The following is a 19318-nucleotide window of genomic DNA, read 5'->3' on the forward strand; positions in this document are numbered from 1 at the left end:
TCGGCGTACGTTTTGGGGACCATCAATAGTACTCGAGATATGGGCAAAGCAGTACCAACCATGGGTTACGGAAGCATAGCATACATGAACCAGAAACCATAGAAATGACTGACGAACTACGTTCTGCTCCTCTGCGCCATTCGCCGACCCTTCCCGGGACGTTTTGCGGGACCCTTCCCCTTCCCACCCTTCCCCTTACCCCCAGGTCCACCACGCTGCACGAAACTGTCCGTAGAGTCCTTCGTGTTCTGTTTCGACCTCTTTCCGCTGCCTCCGAACCCGAACTTCTTGTCGCGCGCCCCGCGAGGGAGCTTGGGCTTGCCGCCAGGACCCTTGCCCGTCCCTGGACCAGACTTGGAGCGTTTGTTGGGGCGGTCGGCGAGAGCATCCTCCACGGCGACGTCGAAGTCTTCGTTGCCCCCGTCCAGGTTACCCTTGCGTTCTGCAGGAGAAGCCATCCGTCAGTGATGCGTCAAGATTCGTAGCGCACGAATATACGCACTCCGCTTGAGTCCCTTCAACCGCTCCTCGACCTCCTTTTTATTTTGCTGACGCTCCTTGATGCGCTCCATCTGCACCTGCTTCCCGAACTTCTTCCCCTCGCGCTCCTTCCGCTTCTCCTCTGAACGCCTCATCCCCGCGCGATCGTCGAGCAGCCGTTGCCGGATGCGTTCCATGTGTGCGTCGCTCTTGACCATCTCCGCAAAATAATCCGAGGGACGGGTAAACGGGAACGAGTGTTTTTGTGCTAGCGCACGGGCGGCTTGGGCCCCGTGGAGAGCCTGCTTGTAACTGTGAGGTGGGGAGAATCGCAGTGAGCATGCATAAACGAAACTAGACACGGGAAAGGAGGTCACGTACAATGCGAGCTCGCGGTTCAGGTCGTCATCGACGTCGACGTTGATCGTTTCGGGGTACGTTACGCTTAGCGTTTCGGTCCAAGGTAGTGCAGGGTCCAGCGCAATTGTGCTGCGTATGCGCTCCATAGCGATCTACGCGAAATGAGAGGAGGGTAGGAAGCCGGTCGCGCAACACGCACTTCGTTGTCAACCTCACCTTCTGCTGCAGCACCGCGTCTTCGTCCAGCTCGTATCCCTCTGGGAGGTCGTCGACGGGGATAGCGTGATCAGAACTGTGCCCGGCCTCCGCATCCTTCCCGTCTTCTTCGTCTCGCGTCGCGCCCTCTTCACCGTCCTCACCAGAACGCTCTCCTCACTCCCGCGTCTTCTTCGTCGCTGTCCTCGTCGTCCTCGCTGGCCAGTGCGCGCAAATGCTCTTGCGCGAACTCATCCAGCCCATCTTCGCCCAAGGCCTCCATCAACTTTGACATGCCTTCCTGTCGACGTCGTCATCGTCGTCCTCTCCATCGCTCTCCTCTTCATCTTCCCAGTCCGACCCGTCGTCGTCATCCCCTGCGAGCTCGTCCGTCTCCTCCTCGTCGGAATCGTCTGAAGATTCCGCTGCGCGCTTGAGAACTTTCACGGGCTGCGCGGGCTCTTTGCTTTGATTTTGAGGGTGTGGCCTTCGCACCTGCGCTTTTCTTGTCTTTGATTTTCGAAGGCATGTGGAAAATGCGAGCATGAAGAGGAGGGGAGGGAAGATGCGTTAGACTGAGCGAGATGTCGGACCGACAAAGCGCCCGAGAAATTCACGGTCACGTGGAAGCGAGCGATTTACTTCAATATGCACGCCGCAATCAATATTTCAATATTGGGTGCTGCGTCCACCATGAGCTGCACATGCCTTCGAGCCGCATTGCAAGGACAGCGATTCCGCCGCCATTGTCACCAGCCCCGATTTCAGTACTCGGAGGTCCGTTAAAAGCTGCTCCTGCGCCGTCCCACCGATTCCGTGGGCCAGATACACTACTCATCATATCTATCCCTCCAGTCCCTCCCGGACGCACGCTTACCACAGACGTCGTAATCTTCCGTCTGTATCCTACTTCGACTGCAACATCATTAACCAAACCAACAAGCCCCTCGCCAGGCAAAAGCCCCGAGCGCTCGCTAAGAGCCTCTACGGCTCGAAGACCTGGTTTGAGGAGGCCGCCAACGCCCCGCCTTTCAGGCTTCAGTCCCTGATTCCCTCACGAGTTTTTCCGTCCCCTTCGCCTCCGCCTCCGCCTCCGCCCTGGCGTCGTCCCCGACCGTGCACACCCAGGAGGCGCGCGTGCGCGTGAAGCACTACGCGCTCGGCACCTCCTTCACGGTCCTCCTCTTCCTCGGGCGCATCCCGGACGAGCCGAGCGCGTGGTGCGCCGCGTCAACGTACGCAGGTGAGGTGTGCGTGTTCACGCACTGCACCGCGGCCAAGTGCGCGGGATGTGTCGAGCGCCAGCAAGCGGGTCGTCTCCGGCACGGTGCACCTCAACGACGCTCCCGTGCGAAGCGGAAGGGTGCGCTCGTTTGAGTCGGGGGAGGTGCTCTCGGTACTCCGAGAGGGGCTGCAGTGGTGGGTTTGGGTGAGTGTGGGAGCTGGATATGAAATAGAGTGGAGGTTGATGCGGACGGTTGCGTAGGGCGATGGTCCTCCAGTTCCCCCGTCGGCGGTTGATGAGCTGACCGCTGAGGTGGTGGCGACACCGCCAGCCGGAAGGGTCTGTAATGCCCAAGCACGATGACGAATAGTCGTCTGGGGGATGCTCGCATGTCTGTGGAGAGTAAAGATGGATTGAGAGGGGCTAGTGTATAACGAAAGCATAGGTGGATGATGGGAACCGTAGAAGGTCGAAGATAGCAAATAAGTACAGCGTCAGTGACAAGTGTCCAGAAATAAGGAAAGACTACTATGATTACAGTCCCCGACCAATCGCGCAAGTGTCGGAAGCAGAGTACGGGAGATAAGTATGTCTTGTTTACGAAAAAAAACGGAATCGCTACATAGTCATATCAAGCGTCTGGAAGTTTGACGTTTGCCATGCTGAGGAGTATGTCAACACGAGCCTCCAACCAATCCCTCGGAGCAGAAAGTGCTCACCGGCTTCTTGCCGTGCTTCATGACCTCCTTACCGCGCTCACAAAGAGATTGCCCCTCTGCGAAAGAGACGACGTACAGGTGCCCATTCTTCACGTCTCTCCCGGCCTTGACGATCTCCCGCCAGAAGGCCTCCGAGACCTGGTGATCACTGTGGCCGTGCTTCCTCAGGTGTCGCAGAAAGGCGTCCCGGCGAGAGAACACCGTCCAGCACCCGTGCACCATCCATCGACCGTGCTGGGGATGATAGTACGCCCGATGTTCCGGGAGAGGGGAGAGAGCGCCTGGAGGGAGGGGGACGCCGAGGCAGGCGAAGCTTCCGCGGTGCTCCTTGAGGTGAATGCCGAAGTGCCGGCGGAGCTCCGTGACGCGAGTGAACGTAGGCCCGTTGCATTCGGGGACGAGGCATTTGTTCTTCTTGAAATCGGCCAGCTCGCCGATATCAACTTCGCTCGGGAATTGCTGGACTCCAGACACAGGACGATCGGAAGGCGGAGAAAGGGAGGGCGCACGGTTGGGAGTGGGGAGGGGATTTGCAGAATTCAGCATAAGATGGGAAGAGTTGAATGGAGCAGTACTGGGTGATACTGGTCATGAGGGTAAAGGTAAGATGGAGGAGGAGGAAGAGAAGGGCATGAGGAAGAGGACAGTGTGTAGATGGGAGCGTAAGGAGACGGCAAATCGGAAGGAAGGCTGGAAACGCAGGGTATTCCGGAAGGCGAGAGATGGAAGGGTGACGGGGTACGAAGACCGATGTAAGGGAGAGTCGAAGCAGATCCCAACAAAGACGGTGTCGACAGAGCAGATTCTGCTGGGGAACCTGTTTCGGACAGTATGGGCGTCGGTTGCAGGGGGAAGCCTAGTGTCCTTGTGGTTAGCAGTAAGAGTATAATAGCAATACGTCACATACACCATTCCAACGGCATCAAACCATAGTCACTACAGAGCGGGTAAGCGTGAAGACGAGGGAAAGCGGCGCGTGGACTGACGGAAGGCAGTGGCTGCCTGAGTGAAGAAGACCATGGGACCCTGCGAGGTAGTCGGTCGTTTGATCGTGGCAAATGAAATCCATCTTGTCAGAAGAGCAGACTGATGGCCGGGGTGGATGTGATTGAGCGGGAGGGCGGGATGGAGAGACTGATCGCGGTCGGTGATCGGCTTTTATACATTTCGACAAGATTTCGGCGACGAGAAATCCTTTGTCGGGATCGTCTCAGTGCGCGCCGCCAGCGAAGGGGGCGCGCACGGTCCCCGACGATGTCGGGCACCCGAGCACAGGCGCTCAATCCAAATTGACCATGTGCGTGCATGTTCGCTGCGCGCTGCAACCTGAGTCGTGAGAGTGAGTTTCAACAAAGGGTGCGACAGAATAACAATGATGCTACCGCAAAAGGACAGGCACAAGGCGGAAGTGCTTGTGGTGGGGCGGTCAATGCAAGGATGCCAGTGTGTCGGCAACAAAGGCGGCGTCTAAACGGTGCACGCTTCAAGGTCAGTGCTGCTGGTGTCATCCCGTAGGTAAGAAGAATGTTGATGGATTCAATGCTTCCTGTTCGTATGATACAAAAGTGTCACCTATGAAATGTGTGAGGGAGTGAAAAGTGGTCCTGGATGAAGTGGGAGGCGGCGTCCGGTATGATACATCGTTTCCATTACGACTAAGCGACTTCGATTCCGTGTTCCTTATCATGCTTCCAGCACCCTGAAAATCTGATGACAGGTGGTCAGCGGTGGTCACACGCCTTGAGATAAAGCAAAGCTCACCTTTACAGTACCGCTCTTCAGGTCCTCGAGGCGATAGCTGACGCTCTCCACGTCTGTAAACCCGATAATCAGCCCCGACGGGCGCTTCGTGCCACTCAACAGACGCTCACCTGCTGCCCGACATGTGGTTCGCCTGGTAGACCTTTACCTTACTCTTCTTCGCCTCAAAGTCCCCAATCACGCCCACAACCGGCTCGCTGACGCCGACGGTCTGGTTGTAGGTCTGGAGGCCCTTGTGGCCCTTGAACTTCGCGTCCGAGACGACGATCACGTCCCCGGGCAGGATGTCGCTCGCGCGCTTTTGCACCGCACCCGCGACCTGCGCGTACACGAGGTAGCCGAGGCCATCGAGGCCCGCGCCTGCCTGCGCGGCGGTGGGCACCTGCGCGCGCACGGCAGCGACGAAACCGATGTAGGTGCCGTCCCCCACGAGGCCCTTCTTGGACTTCTCGAAGAGCGCGGCGGAGACCTCGTGCATCTGCACGCCGACGCGGCCCCAGGTCGCCATGAGCTCTTCCGTGGAGAGCTGAAGATCTGCGGGGGGTGGAGCACGCGCCTGCGTGGCGGGAGCGGGGGGAGTTTGAGGTGGGACTGCAGAAGCCGGGGGAGCTGGCGGGTAGCTGGTCGAGTCCTCAGACCATTGACCGGACAGCGAAAGGTCGGCGTCGCCTCCGAAGTCGATGCTGAGCGAGCGAGCCTCGGGTCCCGCTGGGGCTGCAGGGGGTGCACGTGGTGGTGCGCGCCCCGGAGCTCGGGCCCCACGAGGGGGTGGCGGCGGCGGCGGCGGCGGCTCGTCCGTGTCCTCGGCTTGGTCTACCATGACGAAGTCACCTTGAGTCTCGTGCGTGGCCAATGCGGGACGTGCTTCAGGCGGCGGAGGGGGATAAGTGAACGCGGGAGGGGCCGGAGGACGAGTGCGAGGGACCGGTGGGGCAGAAGGGAATGAGGGCGGAGAAGTTGGACGAACGTGCGGCACCGGTGGGGGACCAGTCGAGGTGCGTCGCGCGCCGCGGTTGGGGACAGGCGGGGCTTCTTCGTCCTCTTCTTCGGGCTCCGCGTCGGCATACGTGACCTCTTCAAGCTCGCTTTCGTTGTTGTCCTCAGACACATGCTGATAATCTGACTCCTCTTCTTGCTCATACTCCGCGGGGGGCGGTGGTGGGGGACGAGGGACAGGTACAGAAGGCCTGCGGGGCGGAGGCGGCGGGGACGCTGCCTCCTCCCCAACCTCCTCTTCATCCCGTTGCACACGTGCAGGGGGCTTGGGCGGGGCAGCGCCGGGCATCATACCGAAACGCATGCCACCCATACCGGCGATGCGCGCGGCAATGCGCTGCTTGCGCGCAAACTCATCCTCCTCTTCATCTTGCTGGGGCTCCTGTTCTTCTGGCTCTGGCCTCTCCTCCTCTTCAACGACCTCACCGTCGTCGTGTGGGACCTCGCGCGAAGGAGGAGCAGGAGGGCGGCGAGCCCCCGGGACGGGGGGTGGAGCCCCGAAATGGATCCCGCCTAGTTTCGCCATGCGCTCCGCGATGGTGCGACGACGGGCTTGCTCGGGATCCTGTTCTTCGATATCGATGCCCTCTTGCTCGGCCGGTGGAGGTGAGATAGGTGGGCGCGGAAATGCACCGACTGCTGGGCGCAGTGGAGCATCATCGGCGACGGGAGGTGAGACAACGCGCTGGGGTGGAGGTGAGACGATCCTCTGCGGAGGAGGTGGAGGCGGCGATACGAGTCTCTGCGGAGGAGGTGGCGGCGATGAGGCGACCAAGGGCGGCGAGATCACTCTGAGGGGTACTGTGAGCGTCGGTGAACTGAGGGTTTGCGAAATGGGTGAGACTGGTAGGTTGGTGAAAATTCCGACCAAACTAGGGGATCTTTGAGGGCTGTAGAATCCAGGGTCGATGGGATCTGTCACGAGACCTGGGCGTAAGCGGCATTGTTCGCATGGCGCGTAGAACACGCGCGACAAAGGTACTAACCGCCATCTTCATCGTCTAGAATCTCTGTTTCCTGGCCCTGGGAGTTTTCCCGAGAGATAATCGTAGGGCGCGTTGCTGGAATGGCCGGTGGTGATGGTGTTGGTATAGAGATGTGAGATACCGGTCTGTTGCCTCGCGGTGGAGGAGGCGGGGCGGGTTCGTCCTCCCCAGCTTCCTTTGACTCATTGTACACCTCCTCATTGACAGGAGGCGGATGTGCATGCACCGGAGGCGGGGGGACTGCGCCTGAAGGGCGACGAGGAGGAGGTGGAGGGGCTGGTTCTTCTTCAGGTTCTTGCACGGTCTCTTCAACAGGCGGAGGGGGTGGAGAGCGAAGAATGGACTGGCGCCGCGGAGGGGGAGGGGACACGGGTTCATCAGCATGCGGTTCATTTCCGCTCGCGTCATGCGCATATGCATTGTGAGCTTGTTCATAATGGTCGTGATATGAGTCCTCTGCGCGTTCGTCTTCATACTCGTGAGTCTCCGAGGCATGGTTTGTGTCCACGTTTTCCTCGTCCTCTTCCTCGGGCTCAGGAGGGTACACCTCTCCCGCAGGATCCGGAGGGGGAGGAACAACTGCCCTCATTGGGGGAGGTAGATTGCGCCGCGGCGGGGGAGGGACCGCTTCGGGCTCCTCTTCGCGATCGTGGGGATCCTCACGAACCTCTGTTTCGGTTTGAGGTACCGTTGGCAGGGCTCGGCGCGCGGGAGGGGGTGGCGGACTCGCGGACTTTTGCTTTGTCTCCGGCGCCTCCTCGCTCTCACGATGATAATACACCTGGTGGTTGTCCATGTCATCCTCCTCGTGATCAGAGCCCTCAACCTCCGCATGGAGTTTGTGTGCTTCCGATTCAACCGCCTCGGCATCCTTTTCCTCTTCTTCAACAGCCGGATTCGTCGCCAAATGTGGCTCGTTGGGGTGCTCGAACGCTCGGGGATCGTCTCGCACTACAAACAAAACACCGATTGATCAACCCTACTGGTACAATAAAGCAAGCCCGGCAGGGCAAAGATTAGTTACCATCATGGGATTCCTTTCCAGACGGCCCGGTCTCGACGGGTGCCTCATGCACGGACCCCATGCTTTCCCTTCTCTCTTGCGGCTGGCTGTCACGACGTGCTGGGGGAGGTGGCGGGGAGCGTGCGGTGTCTGAACTCTCTCGACGACTCGGCGGGGGCATCCCGCCCGCGAAAGGGTTGAACCCGCCGGAGCGGGCGATACGTTCTGCGATACGCTTTCGACGGGCCTCTTCGTCCTCCTCTTCCTCAGGCTCAGCGACGGATGTGGGTTCAGCTTCCTCGGGTTTGGCTTCTTCGGACTCCTCCGCCTTGTCGTGCGAATCCGTTCGTGGCTCGTCCTGGATGACAGACGGGGTGTGCTCCACAATAGGAATCGAAGCGCTCTCCACTGCGGGTTCTTCTTCCGTTGCGGGCTTCTCTGGCTCCGGCTCGGGTTCGTGGTGCACAGCGAGAGGTTCGCAGGGTGAGGTGACCACTGCGACGATGGGTCCTTCATCCTGGGCGGACGCGGTGATCGAGACTTCCTCGATGAAGAGTTCTGGCCCCTTTTCGGGCCCATGAATCTCCTCCGCAGCACTCTTTGCTTGGCCTTCGGCCGTCTCGGGTTCACGGTCGCCATGAGGAGCAACAGGCTCTTCGACAGATGGTGTACTAACTGCTTCGGTCTTCTCTGCAGGCGCGGCGTCCTCCTTCACCTCGAGCGGTGCTGGGCTCTCGGTGAGAACGGGCTCGGGCTCGCGTTGAGTGGGTGCAGGTGACTTCGCAGCACGCTTGCGAGGAGGGGCGGCGCGTTTGGGTGCTTGTGGAACCGGCATAGCAGGAGAGCGTACAGGGGTGCCTGAGGCCGCAGAGTCCGGTGAGAGGGTGTCTGAGTCCTTCTTCGTTGCACCTAGCGCATAGCTACGTGAGCACATCATTGTGCATATGAGAGCGGTGAACGTACTGGTATCGGCAGTCTCGCTTGCAGAAGTCGAGGATTCTGCCACGACATCTTCATGTGATGGGGAGATTTCATGCTCACTGGAGACAGAGACCTGCGGTGTGGGAGCGTCATCCTTCGGAGCAGCATCTTCGCCGGGCTTGTCCTCTGCGGGCTTGGGTTCCTCCCTCGGCTCGTCCCTAGAGAGCCTCTTGGGTGGGATATCGGGCTTCTTGCCAAAGATCGGAGGACCCATCCCGACTCGTGCACCCCCCAGCTTCGCCATCCTCGCCGCCAACGCCGCCCTGCGCTGCCTTTCTTCCTCTGCTGGATCGGGCTCACCCTCCTCCTTCGGTTCCTCCTCGCCCGCCTCTTTGGGCTCCTCTTTCGCCTCCTCGGAAACGGTTTCCTCGGTCTCAGGTTTGGGATGCTTGACGTCGGCTTCTGCATCTTCGCCGTCAATTGGCGCAGCCCTGGGAACGACCGGAGGCGGCTTCCACTTGGGCTTGTCTCCAGTCGGTCTTGGAGGTGGGGCGCCGCCTCCACCGACAGGACCGCCGAAGGCAGTCTGACCTTGCAGCGCGGCCATGCGCTCCTTCAACGACAGCTTCCCGATGCTCTCCTTCGCATCCGTGGCGGACATTGCTGGGCCCTTGGCATCGTCGCTAGAAACGGAGTCGTGCTTGGGAGATGCGGGCGGGGATGCGGGTTTGGGCTGCCAGGCGATGTGCCCCGGCTTGGGACGAGGAACGGGGGCCGGGGCTGGAGCCGGGGCGGACCCGCCCTTGTTCTCGAAGGCGGCGATGCGGTCGCGCAGCGAGCCGATCTTCTTCGGCGGGGGGTCAGACATGGTGGGGAGGATGAGAGGGGTCGATGGTCAAGCTGGAGGAGACGGCGCGCGTAGCTGCTCGCGTCCGCAGTCACGGCGTCGCCGCGCGGTCGCTTCCCGGCGCGTCGATGCCTGAAGCGCCTCCCTCTCAGTTCCTCCCTCGGCTACATAATCGCAGACTGACCAACCTTGGCGGTGTCTTCTTCTCGGACGCAGCGACCAGCAGACTACGATGCTCTTGCATATTCTGGCAGCATCAGGTACTTCCCCCCAGCTCATTGATTGATCTATGTATGAACAGGATCTGCACAAAATGTCCCATAACTCCGGCCATTGTGTAGGCGTTGCCTTCACCGGCACGGGACTTTGCGGGTACAGCGCTGCGCGCGCGCAGCATCCGTGATTTTACCACACTCGACCAGCAGTATACACACCGCATCGCCGCCAGACTCCCAGGATTTCCCAGCGAACCTCCACAGAAGCGCAAATCATGGGGCGCGTCTCAGCCGCCGTCCTTCTATGGGGCTTGGCGACTCTCGCCCGTGCGACGCAGTCTTCCTCCATCCAGTACGATGCGGGGCTCTTCACGCCCTTTGGGGACCTCTCTGCTCTCTCTGCCTCGCAATACACAGTTCTTACCCACCCGGGATTTGCGTCGCACAGCGTGCGCATTAAGCAGTCGCACTTCTGTGATGAGAGTGTCCGGTGAGCCATGATCATCTCGTATGCAATAGACGCAGGCACTGATCTCATACTGTTGTCAGCGCATATACCGGCTACATCGATGTGGATGCTCGTCACCTTTTCTTCTACTTCTTTGAGAGCAGGCGGGACCCAGACACAGATCCCGTAGTGTTGTGGACAAACGGCGGTCCTGGTGGTTCGTCCACAATGGGACTATTCATGGAACTCGGTGAGAACCACATCCTATCCACCGATGCGAGGGTCTAATAAGGGATGCCGTACTTGACGGCTAGGCCCCTGTAGGATGGCCGGCCCAAACGCAACAGTACCATTCGAGTATTCATGGAACGAGCAGGCCAATATTTTCTCCATTGACCAGCCGGTTGACGTCGGGTTTTCGTATGCTGATTATGGAGAGCATGTGGTGCGGTTTTCCTCAATCTTTCCTATTTGAAGTGCATCTGACGCGGTACTCTAGGACACATCTGAAGAAGGCGGAAAAGACATTGCAGCGTTCATGGCCATCTTTTTTGAGCATTTCTCTCAGTTCAGAGGTCGTCCTTTCCACATGACGGGAGAGTCGTATGCGGTATGTATTACCCGTATCACTAGGATCCTTATCTCATGTTCGATGCAGGGTCGCTATCTTCCTGTCTATGCAGCGGCAGTGTATGATCAAAATACAGAGCTAGTCAAGGCAGGAATGTCCCCAATTAATCTCAGTTCCGTGATGATGGGTACCCGCCCCCTCCTTTATCTCATGTCATTCATATACTTAGTGGCTCACTCTGGTTGTTGATAGGAAATGGTGCAACAGACTTTTTCGAGATCGTTTGGGCGCTTTACGACATGCGATGCAAGACGCACAAGTTCCCAATGGTCGATACGATTTCGTGAGCACGATCTTCCTTTGCCTGAGTAATTCTGACTGGATCCCAGCGATTGCGCGGCGCTGAAGCAGCTTGTTACTCGTTGCAAGAAGTGGACGAAGTCGTCGTGTAACGACGTATACGACAAGCTCGCGTGCTCTTCTGCGTTTGACTACTGCTTCGACAATATAGGGATCCAGTTCTTCCAGAGTAGGTTCTCACGATATGCCCAGACATCGAGCTGACCGATCGCTGCTCTTCTCAGAGTACAACCCCTATGATGCGACCAGACCCTGGTGAGTCCGGACACGCACACATCGCTCCCCTCTGTCTGATGCGGACACAATCAGCGCAGGAAACCCTGAGGCAGACGTTTGAGGCAGACGTTTGCTACCCAGATGTGGCGCAAGTGTCAACCCAAAACGTCATTCCTCCTATGCTAACACGGCTTTTCAGAAACATCCGCGAGTTCCTATCCAGCGCGAAGACACAGGCACTCCTCGGAGTCGACTCGCATAAGACGAACTTCTCAACCCACAGTGCACTCGTGTCGGACGCCTTCGAACAAAGCGGAGACTATCACTCTTTCCGTGCGGACCACTACCTCGCCGCACTCCTCGAGCGCCACGTCCGCGTGCTTATCTACGTCGGCACCAACGACTGGATCGCCAGCTGGGTGAGACCCTCGCGTCTGGGTTTTGGTGATGCACTTGCTGATCGTCGGATAGGTTGGCAACGAGCGCATGACGTTCAAGCTCGAATGGACGCAGCAAGACGTTTATCAGACCGCGGGGAAGCACGACTGGTTCGTAGCCGGAATGCAGGGCCCGGCCGGATGGTGGCGCAAGGGTGGAGGGTTGACGTTCGCCACTGTGTATGGCGCGGGCCATCTCGTGCCATTCGACCAGCCAGAGCGAGCGCTGCATATGGCCAACCGCTGGCTCGCGGGAGAGGACCTCTGAGGACCTTGTGAAATGGCTTGTCATCGCGTCGTATGTACTATTACACCTCCAGCGGACTCCGTGTCCGGTTTCTTAACAAAGAGACGTTCGCGTCCCGAATATTCCGATTCCCGGACTCACATGGACGAGTCGTCCTGCCGAATCAGCGTCAAAGTGCTCTCCGAGCGCGGCTTGATAACACATCGCAAGTCCTTGAAGGCACTGCGAACCGGATAAGACCACCTGACAAGAAGGAGCGCCGGAGGGTTCTTACATTATGATATCCCCACGGACGCTCGGTTCAAACGGGATGGGCTCTCCGTCCTCGCCAAGAGGTCGAGAGATGACCAGGTTCTGCAAGACAAATGCCATGTAGATAAACGCTGACGCCTCTGCGAGATGGCGCCCTGGGCAACCGCTGCGAAGCAGTTGTGACAACGCGTCTTTCTGGAAACCTTGTCAGCACGCACCGTCGCCCTAGTCCGAACGAAACACTGCTAGGATCCATGATGTCGGGATCAATCTTTCCGTCTTTCAAGAAGCGTTCTGGCTTGAATGCGTCAGGATCTGGGTAGAGTTCCCGATTGTGGAGGATCGCCCTGCGAGAAAGCGCGCGGCATCAGCGCTGCGGTGAAAGTGAAGGACGTGAGGCTTAGAAATGCAAAGACGCACCACGCGTTCACAATCACGGCCGTGCCCTTTGCGATGAAGTAGCCCTTGTACTCGTCATCCTCCGTCGTGGCGCGGGGGAACCCCATGGGTGCGACGACGTGCCAGCGTCCAACTTCTCTCAAAATCGCATTCACATATGGGAGGTTCTCCCTGTCCGAGAAGGTCGGCAGTCGGGCTCCACCGACCACAGCGTCGAGCTCGGCGCGCGCCTTCTGTTGGACTTCTGGATGCAGTGCCATGGCCATGAAGAACGCGCTGATGATGCTATATGTCTGTGGAGGGCTGCGTCAGCGTAGAGGTTCAGCATGGAACTCCTTCTGCTCACCGTATCTATTCCAGCTAACGTGAAAAGTGATATTTCAATCAACGTGATTATCATTGAGCTTTGGGATGTTTCGCATACCAGAATATATCACCGCTCCCACACTCTTGCAAGACTCTTCTTCCCTCGCGGCGTCTTCCGGACTTAGGTGCGTCATATTTTCTATCATCAGGCTGACTGTGGACGGCTTCGCGCTTCCTTTTTCCTTCGGGCATCTTCAGCAAGTGCGAATTCTAGGAGACAATCGGCCTGCTTACAGTTGCCGCCTTTGCGTCCTCCCATGACTCGTTGCGCATCTTCTTAGCCCACATCCGAGCCTCTTCGAGAGCACGAAGAATCCCCACGCCAGGTAATGGAAGCCAGGTCGGAACGCGCGCAAGCGCGGGAAGTGCTTGGAAAACCATGGCAGAAATACTGACGAGGCGATGCACGTCCTGGACCGAGCGATTAGCGATGGTGATGTATTTGTCGTCTTCGGCGGCTACAGTAAGGCCATAGGTCGCTTCGACGATTGTCCCACCGATTGCACTGTTCGTATTCAGCATAGGCGTTGATCATACCGCGAGGCCGGCCCAACATCCCTGTACTCACTAGAGAATGTGCTCGGGGAGCCGATCGGGATCATCGAGCAAGCGCAGCACCAACCGACGCGCGCCCTCGATCAGAGCAGGGTGATATTTGGGGATGACACCCGGGTGAAACTGCTGCCAGATGATCCTGCGCTGTTTCCTCCATTCTGGCCCGTACTGAAGGAACGGTAGGCCCCACTCCCATCCGATCCTGCGCCGCCGCCGCCGAGACATGAATCAACACGGGGGTCAGCAGCAACAGAGACGAGGCGGCGTACAAGGTGGCCATATAAAGGTCGATCCTCGAAGAATATATGGTTGACCGTTTCTCGAACATTTCAATCGCCGTAGGGAGATCGTCTATGACGATTGCAGGCTGTCCAAGGATATTGAGGTAGATAAACTTCGAACCTGGGATCGGTTCACTTCTTCAGTGGCGCCGCACTCGTGTGCTAGATAGGATTTCTCACCGTGCTTTTTACACAAGTCGCGGTAGCCCTTCCAAGGCTCTTGCTTTGGAACGTCCAATAAATTGCCGATGACCGGTAGGGGGCGTGGCCCAGGGAGCCCACGACCGCAGAGTTGGTGTTGTCTCCGCCTCCAGTGATAGATAATGAAGGAGGTTATGACGACAACGAAAGCAACAGAGGAGTACAAAACGTCTGCCATGTCGTAGGCTGGAAATGATGAGAGATGGGGTTGGGTTTGGAGAGCTGCACATTTTAAGGCAGCGGCCGAGGTCCGGGGTCGGGCAACTAAGATTCATCCACCTGATACAATGCGCGTTCGGGGTCGCCCAAACAGCGGAGCGTTGCGTCCCTCATAACGCCGCGGCAAGAAATGACAGAACTTAACTCAAGCCTTGCCAGAAGAAGCTGAAGAGATAATGACGTGCACGTTTGAAGCCGCAGTCTACGGTTGATAAAGGTGGATGGACGCACCGTGAGAGACCGGTTGCCGATTCATGTTTTCATAAAAAGTCGCAGCGAACGGAGGACAGGAAAGTCCTTGGGTGCTTGCTGCAGTGGGTCTCGCCGGCCGGCGTTTAGTGTGTTGCCGCCACACCGCGACCCGATACTGATCTCGGGCTTGAACGGGTTACGGCGAACTTTTTCTGAAACCCGCCTATTACCTAGCGTGATCAGTGCAACTATTTCATAACGATAGGTCCTTCGGCTAGCCGTGTAAGGCCGTGTAGGCAGTGGTAGCTCGAGCTCGTACTACGCGCTGTCGGAGACTCAGAAAACACGTCGCGTCTGTATGCGCACGCGAAGCTCCGTTCAGACGTGTTGTATGCCTGATTTACGCGAGGTGCCCATCGTTATGAAAACAGCTGTATGGACCCGGCTGCAACGTGAAATCAGGCCCATGAGCAACCCGCGCCAGTGAGAGCAGCGCTCCGGTACTAGGCTCCGGACTGGGCGCTTCGCCGAATCAAATTCTGCACTCCGTGGAACCCAAGCGCTTATCTTGAACTTGAAGTGCTTAGCTCCTGGCAGTGGTCACACAACCGTGCCCTCAACGGTGTGGACCCCCGCCAACACCGGGTCATGTATACTGTCTTCTAGCTCATCGGCTCCGACGCCGCCACAGTCGGGGCCATCCTTCCACCCGGTGGAACCGTTTGCGCGGTGACAGTGTCCAGTTTGGTCGGCCTCGTACACTGCGTAGCCTATCCATCCACCCCGATATGTCACCTTATGAACCTCCGAAAATGGAGGCGCATTCGTTGAGACTAATAAGAGTGCCTGAAATGCACAATACAGATACGACGATCAGTGCGTCATGTCATTTTTTCTCCACGATGGCACAAATCTGACTTTGCTTGGCACCGAGGCTCCGATCAGGGATCTGCGCGCGCAAATGAACTCGTTGTGGGTCGTGATAGCTTTTTTCTCCAGCAAGTTCCGGCATCGGGTCACTTCAAGTGTCCATCGTGGCGTGTTCTTGTGGATGGCTCAAGTCGGAGAGACACTAACACCGAGTTTGTGCTGCATTCGAGCGAGCGTATAAAGTTCCATCTAGCCGTCGTGTTCTTCAACCTTCCCCAGTTTGTGAATCATGTGAGTGTTCGTCTGTGATCTGAGTATGAGTCGCCACTGAATGCAACATCGCCCTAGGACTAGCGTCGTACATGTTGCTCCCATGTCTACTACTAGGCTGAGCCGCAAGGCTGCACCGCCGGTGCGTCGAAGCAAGGATATTCAAGCCACAGACTGCCACAGCTAACATCATACGCCTTAGGCTCTCAACCCTCACCACGCCGAAATTCGATCCATAATCGCCGACGTCCTCGCCCGAAGCGACTTCCAGTGGGGCACCACATCTCCCAATGCTGATCTGCGCTCTGCCACGGCTGCCACAGCCAGCCTTTGGGACAACTGCGACTCTGTGGCAACCATCCAAGCCCTCGTCGACTGCGCCTGCTCGTACACCGAGGCCTCCTACGGCCATCTTTCATCCCAGCACCAACGCTTCGTTGCGCTCTACACCGCGTGCATCCTCTACATCGACGACCTCGGTGGCCAGCAGCTCGAACCAGTGTGCCAGTTCGCCAGCAGACTCGCCGGTGGACAGCCGCAGCTCACCCGCGCGCTTGAAACCCTCGCGGGGCTCCTCAAGGAGGTGCACACGCTATGGCCGGCCTACGGGGCGGATGCGATCATCAGCGGCACGCTGGACGCCGTCTCGGGCATGTATCTGGAGTATACGACCCAGGAGATGGAGCCGAACCCGATCGCTACTTGGTGGCCAATGTACCTCAGGACGAGAACTGGCATCAACGCTCCGTACATCCACTTCATGTTCATGAAAGGCTTTAGAGACACACCGGAGACGTACCTCCAGATTCTGCCGTAAGCAACTCATCACCTAGTCTTGGTATGGCGTGAACTAATGACCGACGTCGTCTGCAGTTACATGGAGCATTATATCGGATGTTGCAAGTATGTCACAGTTCTCCAGACCGCTAGTGCTCCGACTGACGATGACCCTTTCATGTTGTGCCGGCGTCGACAGCGATGTGTAGGTCACTACTTTCCGGCAGGTGGCGTGTTTTTCTCATCATGTCTCTCACTCCGACAGTCTCTCGTTCTACAAGGAGGAGCTCGCGGGAGAAACGAAGAACTACATCCATATCCGCGCACAGACGGAAGGTCGAACTGCCATAGAAGTGCTACGTCTTCTTGCTCAAGAGATACTGGAGAGCCATCGTCGGGTCAGTCTCGCATTCGCCAACGATGAGGAGCTGAGCGCGCTGTGGCTTCGCTATGTGGAGGTAACTTGTTTTTCAAGCCACACCTTACTCGCGCGCCATACTGAACAGCCACTAGAAATTCCTCGAGTTCCACGTCCATCAGCCACGCTACAAACTCGAGAAGCTGCTTCTCTAATCCCGTGGGTTTCCCTCAGCTTTTGATCTGGATTCACACGAATAGTAGTACTACACCAAGCTACATATATTCGTTTGTACTACTTTAGGTCTCTTCTGTGACAGACACAAGAGTATCTGCTTGAACCCAAGATATACATACACGAAATGGCACCCGGAGTATTGAAGGACTGAACAAGCAGAGCCTGTGCTCTCGAAAGACTCTCGACCGTCATTATTGCCGCCTCGGGTAAAACCCGCGTCAAACCGTGTTCTCTTGATAGATGCGTGCGCGTGCGGCCTCTGAGCGAGGGCTGATCACGCATCGGATGTCTTCGAAGTATCTGAGAGCACCACACATCGTCAGTCAGCATCACAGTCGTCTCCGTTGGGTATGGGTGCCTGGGCGACGCACAAGATGATCCCAGCAGACAGCTTAGGGTTGAGCGGAAGTGGCTTTCCATCCTCTCCGGGCGGCCGGGAGAGCACCAGGTTCTGCAACACGGACGCGACGTAGATGAACATGCTCGCCTCGGCGAAGTACCGTCCCGGACAAATGCTGAACACGCGTCAGGCACGCGGCGGTGCAGACGAGCGAAGTCGGCGCTCACCGTCTCCCGAGTCCGAATGCGATTTCCATGGGATCCATGACGTCAGGGTCGATTTTCCCGTCCTTCAAGAAGCGCTCGGGCTTGAAGGCTTCCGGCTCGGGAAACACGTCGGGATCGTGGAGGATCGCCCTGAAGGTCCAAGTGTCAGATCAAATGTACGGAAGAAAATGCGCACTGAGAGCAGAGGGTCTTACCAGACATTGACGTGAATAGCGATGCCCTTGGGAATGAAGCGGCCCTCGAACACGTCGTCCTCGGAGGCGGCATGCGGGAGGCCAAGCGGCCCGGAAACATGCCAACGCAGGACTTCCTTGACGATCGCATTCACGTATGGCAAGGCCTCACGATCTCCAAAGTCAGGGAGCCTGTTCTGGCCCACCACAGCGTCGATCTCCGCGTGCGCCTTCTCCTGCACCTCGGGATGAGCTGCGATGGCGGCGAAAAAGCCGTTGATGACCGAGAATGTCTGTACATGCCAACGTCAGTGTGACTAAGCGAGACGGGGTAATGCTCGGGCGCCCACCGTGTCGAATCCAGCTGGAATGATGCTTCAGCGGTAGTCCTGGGATGGAGCAGCGGCGAGCGACACACCTGAGTAGGCTGTCGCAGTGACGTCCTTGTAGATCGCTCTGTCTCGGTTGTAGATTTGCTGCCTGGTGCCATCTGGAACAAGTCCTCCATGAGACGGCTCGCAGTGCTGGGTTGAGCCTTTCCTCCCGCCTATGACGTTACAACGTAAGCCACAGCAGATCATATGCCCAGCTGGACTGATACGCACGATCTCCTCTTTCGCGGCCGCCCACGCGACTTCACGCATCTCCTTCACCCACACGCGCGTTTCTTCCATGAGCCGGAGGATGTTCGATCCTGGCAGCGGAACCCATGTAGGCAACGCTCCCAGGATAGGGAACGCCTGAAGCACCAACCCGGGGAGGCACCCGGCGAGCTGCACGGAATCCGTCGCACGGATACCGATATCGACGTACTTGTCGTCCTTCACCGCGATCTGGAGACCGTACGTCGCCTCGATTATCGTTGACGCGAGTGCGCTGTCGTGCCAGGTGGGATGCTCAGCCGAAGTGTCCGAGTATAGGAGACAGCGGGAGACGTACTAGCGAATATGCTCCACGATCCCCTCAGGGTTCTCGAGGAGGCGGACCAGGATGCGGCGAGCGCCGTCGCGCTGCGCAGGCTGGAACTGGGCGACGACCTTCGGGTGGAACTCTTGCCAGATCACCTTGCGCTGCGCCCGCCACTGGGCGTTGTTCCGAAGGAACGGCGCACTCCACCCCCACCCAAGGCTAAACGTCCACGGTTTCGCCCCCCGCAGATAACCGTCAGTGCGATGATGGACGTCGATGGATAAGGAATGCGCTCACAATCGGATCATATGCAGCTCGACTCGCGAGGAGTAGATTGCAGAGCGTTTCTCGAAGAGCTCCTTGGCGGTGGCGAGGTCGTCGATGACAAGGATGGACTGGCCAAGGGCGTTGAGGTACATCATCTTGGTGTCTGAGTACCCGATTAAACGGTCAGTCCTGTGTTTAATAGAGGCTCGAAACAAGGTAACTTACCCAGTTTCTGGCAGAAGGAGTGATAGAACTTCCAAGGTGCGACGCTTGGAATGTCGAACAAGTTACCAATGATCGGGAGAGGGCTGGGTCCCGGTGGGAGAGGGGTCCGTGAGATCGTTCCGCATACTTGGCTCTCTTCCGGAGTAGATGAACGATGAAGGTGACAACGACGAATGCCGGGAGCAACGCGCCGGGAAATCCGTAAAAGGACAT

General features: G+C 57.9%; 7 protein-coding genes across 7 annotated transcripts; 3 read left to right on the forward strand and 4 right to left on the reverse strand.

The window, feature by feature from the left end:
- Positions 1-116: 116 nt before the first annotated feature.
- On the reverse strand, positions 117-1330 carry BXZ73DRAFT_50548 (eukaryotic rRNA processing; the record flags this gene model as incomplete). The annotated part of the gene is made up of 5 exons (XM_048020456.1): positions 117-442; positions 503-792; positions 862-992; positions 1036-1194; positions 1217-1330. The coding sequence occupies 5 exons, from the start codon at positions 1328-1330 to the stop codon at positions 117-119; spliced, it is 1020 nt and encodes a 339-aa protein (XP_047875623.1).
- A 353-nt stretch (positions 1331-1683) lies between these two features.
- Positions 1684-3868, forward strand: BXZ73DRAFT_79296 (uncharacterized protein; the record flags this gene model as incomplete). The annotated part of the gene is made up of 7 exons (XM_048023055.1): positions 1684-1812; positions 2071-2255; positions 2317-2464; positions 2522-2599; positions 2801-2846; positions 2897-3355; positions 3456-3868. 7 exons carry the CDS (start codon positions 1684-1686, stop codon positions 3866-3868), a joined length of 1458 nt encoding a protein of 485 aa, XP_047875624.1.
- Positions 3869-4710: 842 nt separating this feature from the next.
- BXZ73DRAFT_50533 (uncharacterized protein) lies at positions 4711-5560 on the reverse strand (the record flags this gene model as incomplete). Its single annotated transcript, XM_048020453.1, has 2 exons — positions 4711-4834; positions 4863-5560. 2 exons carry the CDS (start codon positions 5558-5560, stop codon positions 4711-4713), a joined length of 822 nt encoding a protein of 273 aa, XP_047875625.1.
- Positions 5561-9983: 4423 nt separating this feature from the next.
- BXZ73DRAFT_91318 (serine carboxypeptidase) lies at positions 9984-12008 on the forward strand (the record flags this gene model as incomplete). Its single annotated transcript, XM_048025933.1, has 11 exons — positions 9984-10198; positions 10258-10406; positions 10471-10601; positions 10656-10766; positions 10815-10914; positions 10980-11070; positions 11117-11256; positions 11312-11342; positions 11413-11455; positions 11516-11722; positions 11775-12008. 11 exons carry the CDS (start codon positions 9984-9986, stop codon positions 12006-12008), a joined length of 1452 nt encoding a protein of 483 aa, XP_047875626.1.
- A 116-nt stretch (positions 12009-12124) lies between these two features.
- On the reverse strand, positions 12125-13784 carry BXZ73DRAFT_103625 (cytochrome P450; the record flags this gene model as incomplete). Its single annotated transcript, XM_048015637.1, has 8 exons — positions 12125-12209; positions 12262-12405; positions 12458-12586; positions 12660-12931; positions 12985-12998; positions 13063-13186; positions 13239-13509; positions 13573-13784. The coding sequence occupies 8 exons, from the start codon at positions 13782-13784 to the stop codon at positions 12125-12127; spliced, it is 1251 nt and encodes a 416-aa protein (XP_047875627.1).
- A 1911-nt stretch (positions 13785-15695) lies between these two features.
- Positions 15696-16942, forward strand: BXZ73DRAFT_91320 (terpenoid synthase; the record flags this gene model as incomplete). Its single annotated transcript, XM_048025934.1, has 4 exons — positions 15696-15738; positions 15958-16405; positions 16635-16827; positions 16883-16942. 4 exons carry the CDS (start codon positions 15696-15698, stop codon positions 16940-16942), a joined length of 744 nt encoding a protein of 247 aa, XP_047875628.1.
- A 240-nt stretch (positions 16943-17182) lies between these two features.
- On the reverse strand, positions 17183-19318 carry BXZ73DRAFT_79301 (cytochrome P450; the record flags this gene model as incomplete). The annotated part of the gene is made up of 10 exons (XM_048023056.1): positions 17183-17264; positions 17336-17479; positions 17532-17660; positions 17726-17997; positions 18123-18251; positions 18310-18580; positions 18644-18832; positions 18911-19043; positions 19106-19188; positions 19233-19318. 10 exons carry the CDS (start codon positions 19316-19318, stop codon positions 17183-17185), a joined length of 1518 nt encoding a protein of 505 aa, XP_047875629.1.

The sequence above is a fragment of the Epithele typhae genome (genome assembly GCF_022376455.1).
Source record: "Epithele typhae strain CBS 203.58 chromosome Unknown BXZ73scaffold_42, whole genome shotgun sequence".
Classification (NCBI taxonomy): Eukaryota; Fungi; Basidiomycota; class Agaricomycetes; order Polyporales; family Epitheliaceae; genus Epithele; species Epithele typhae.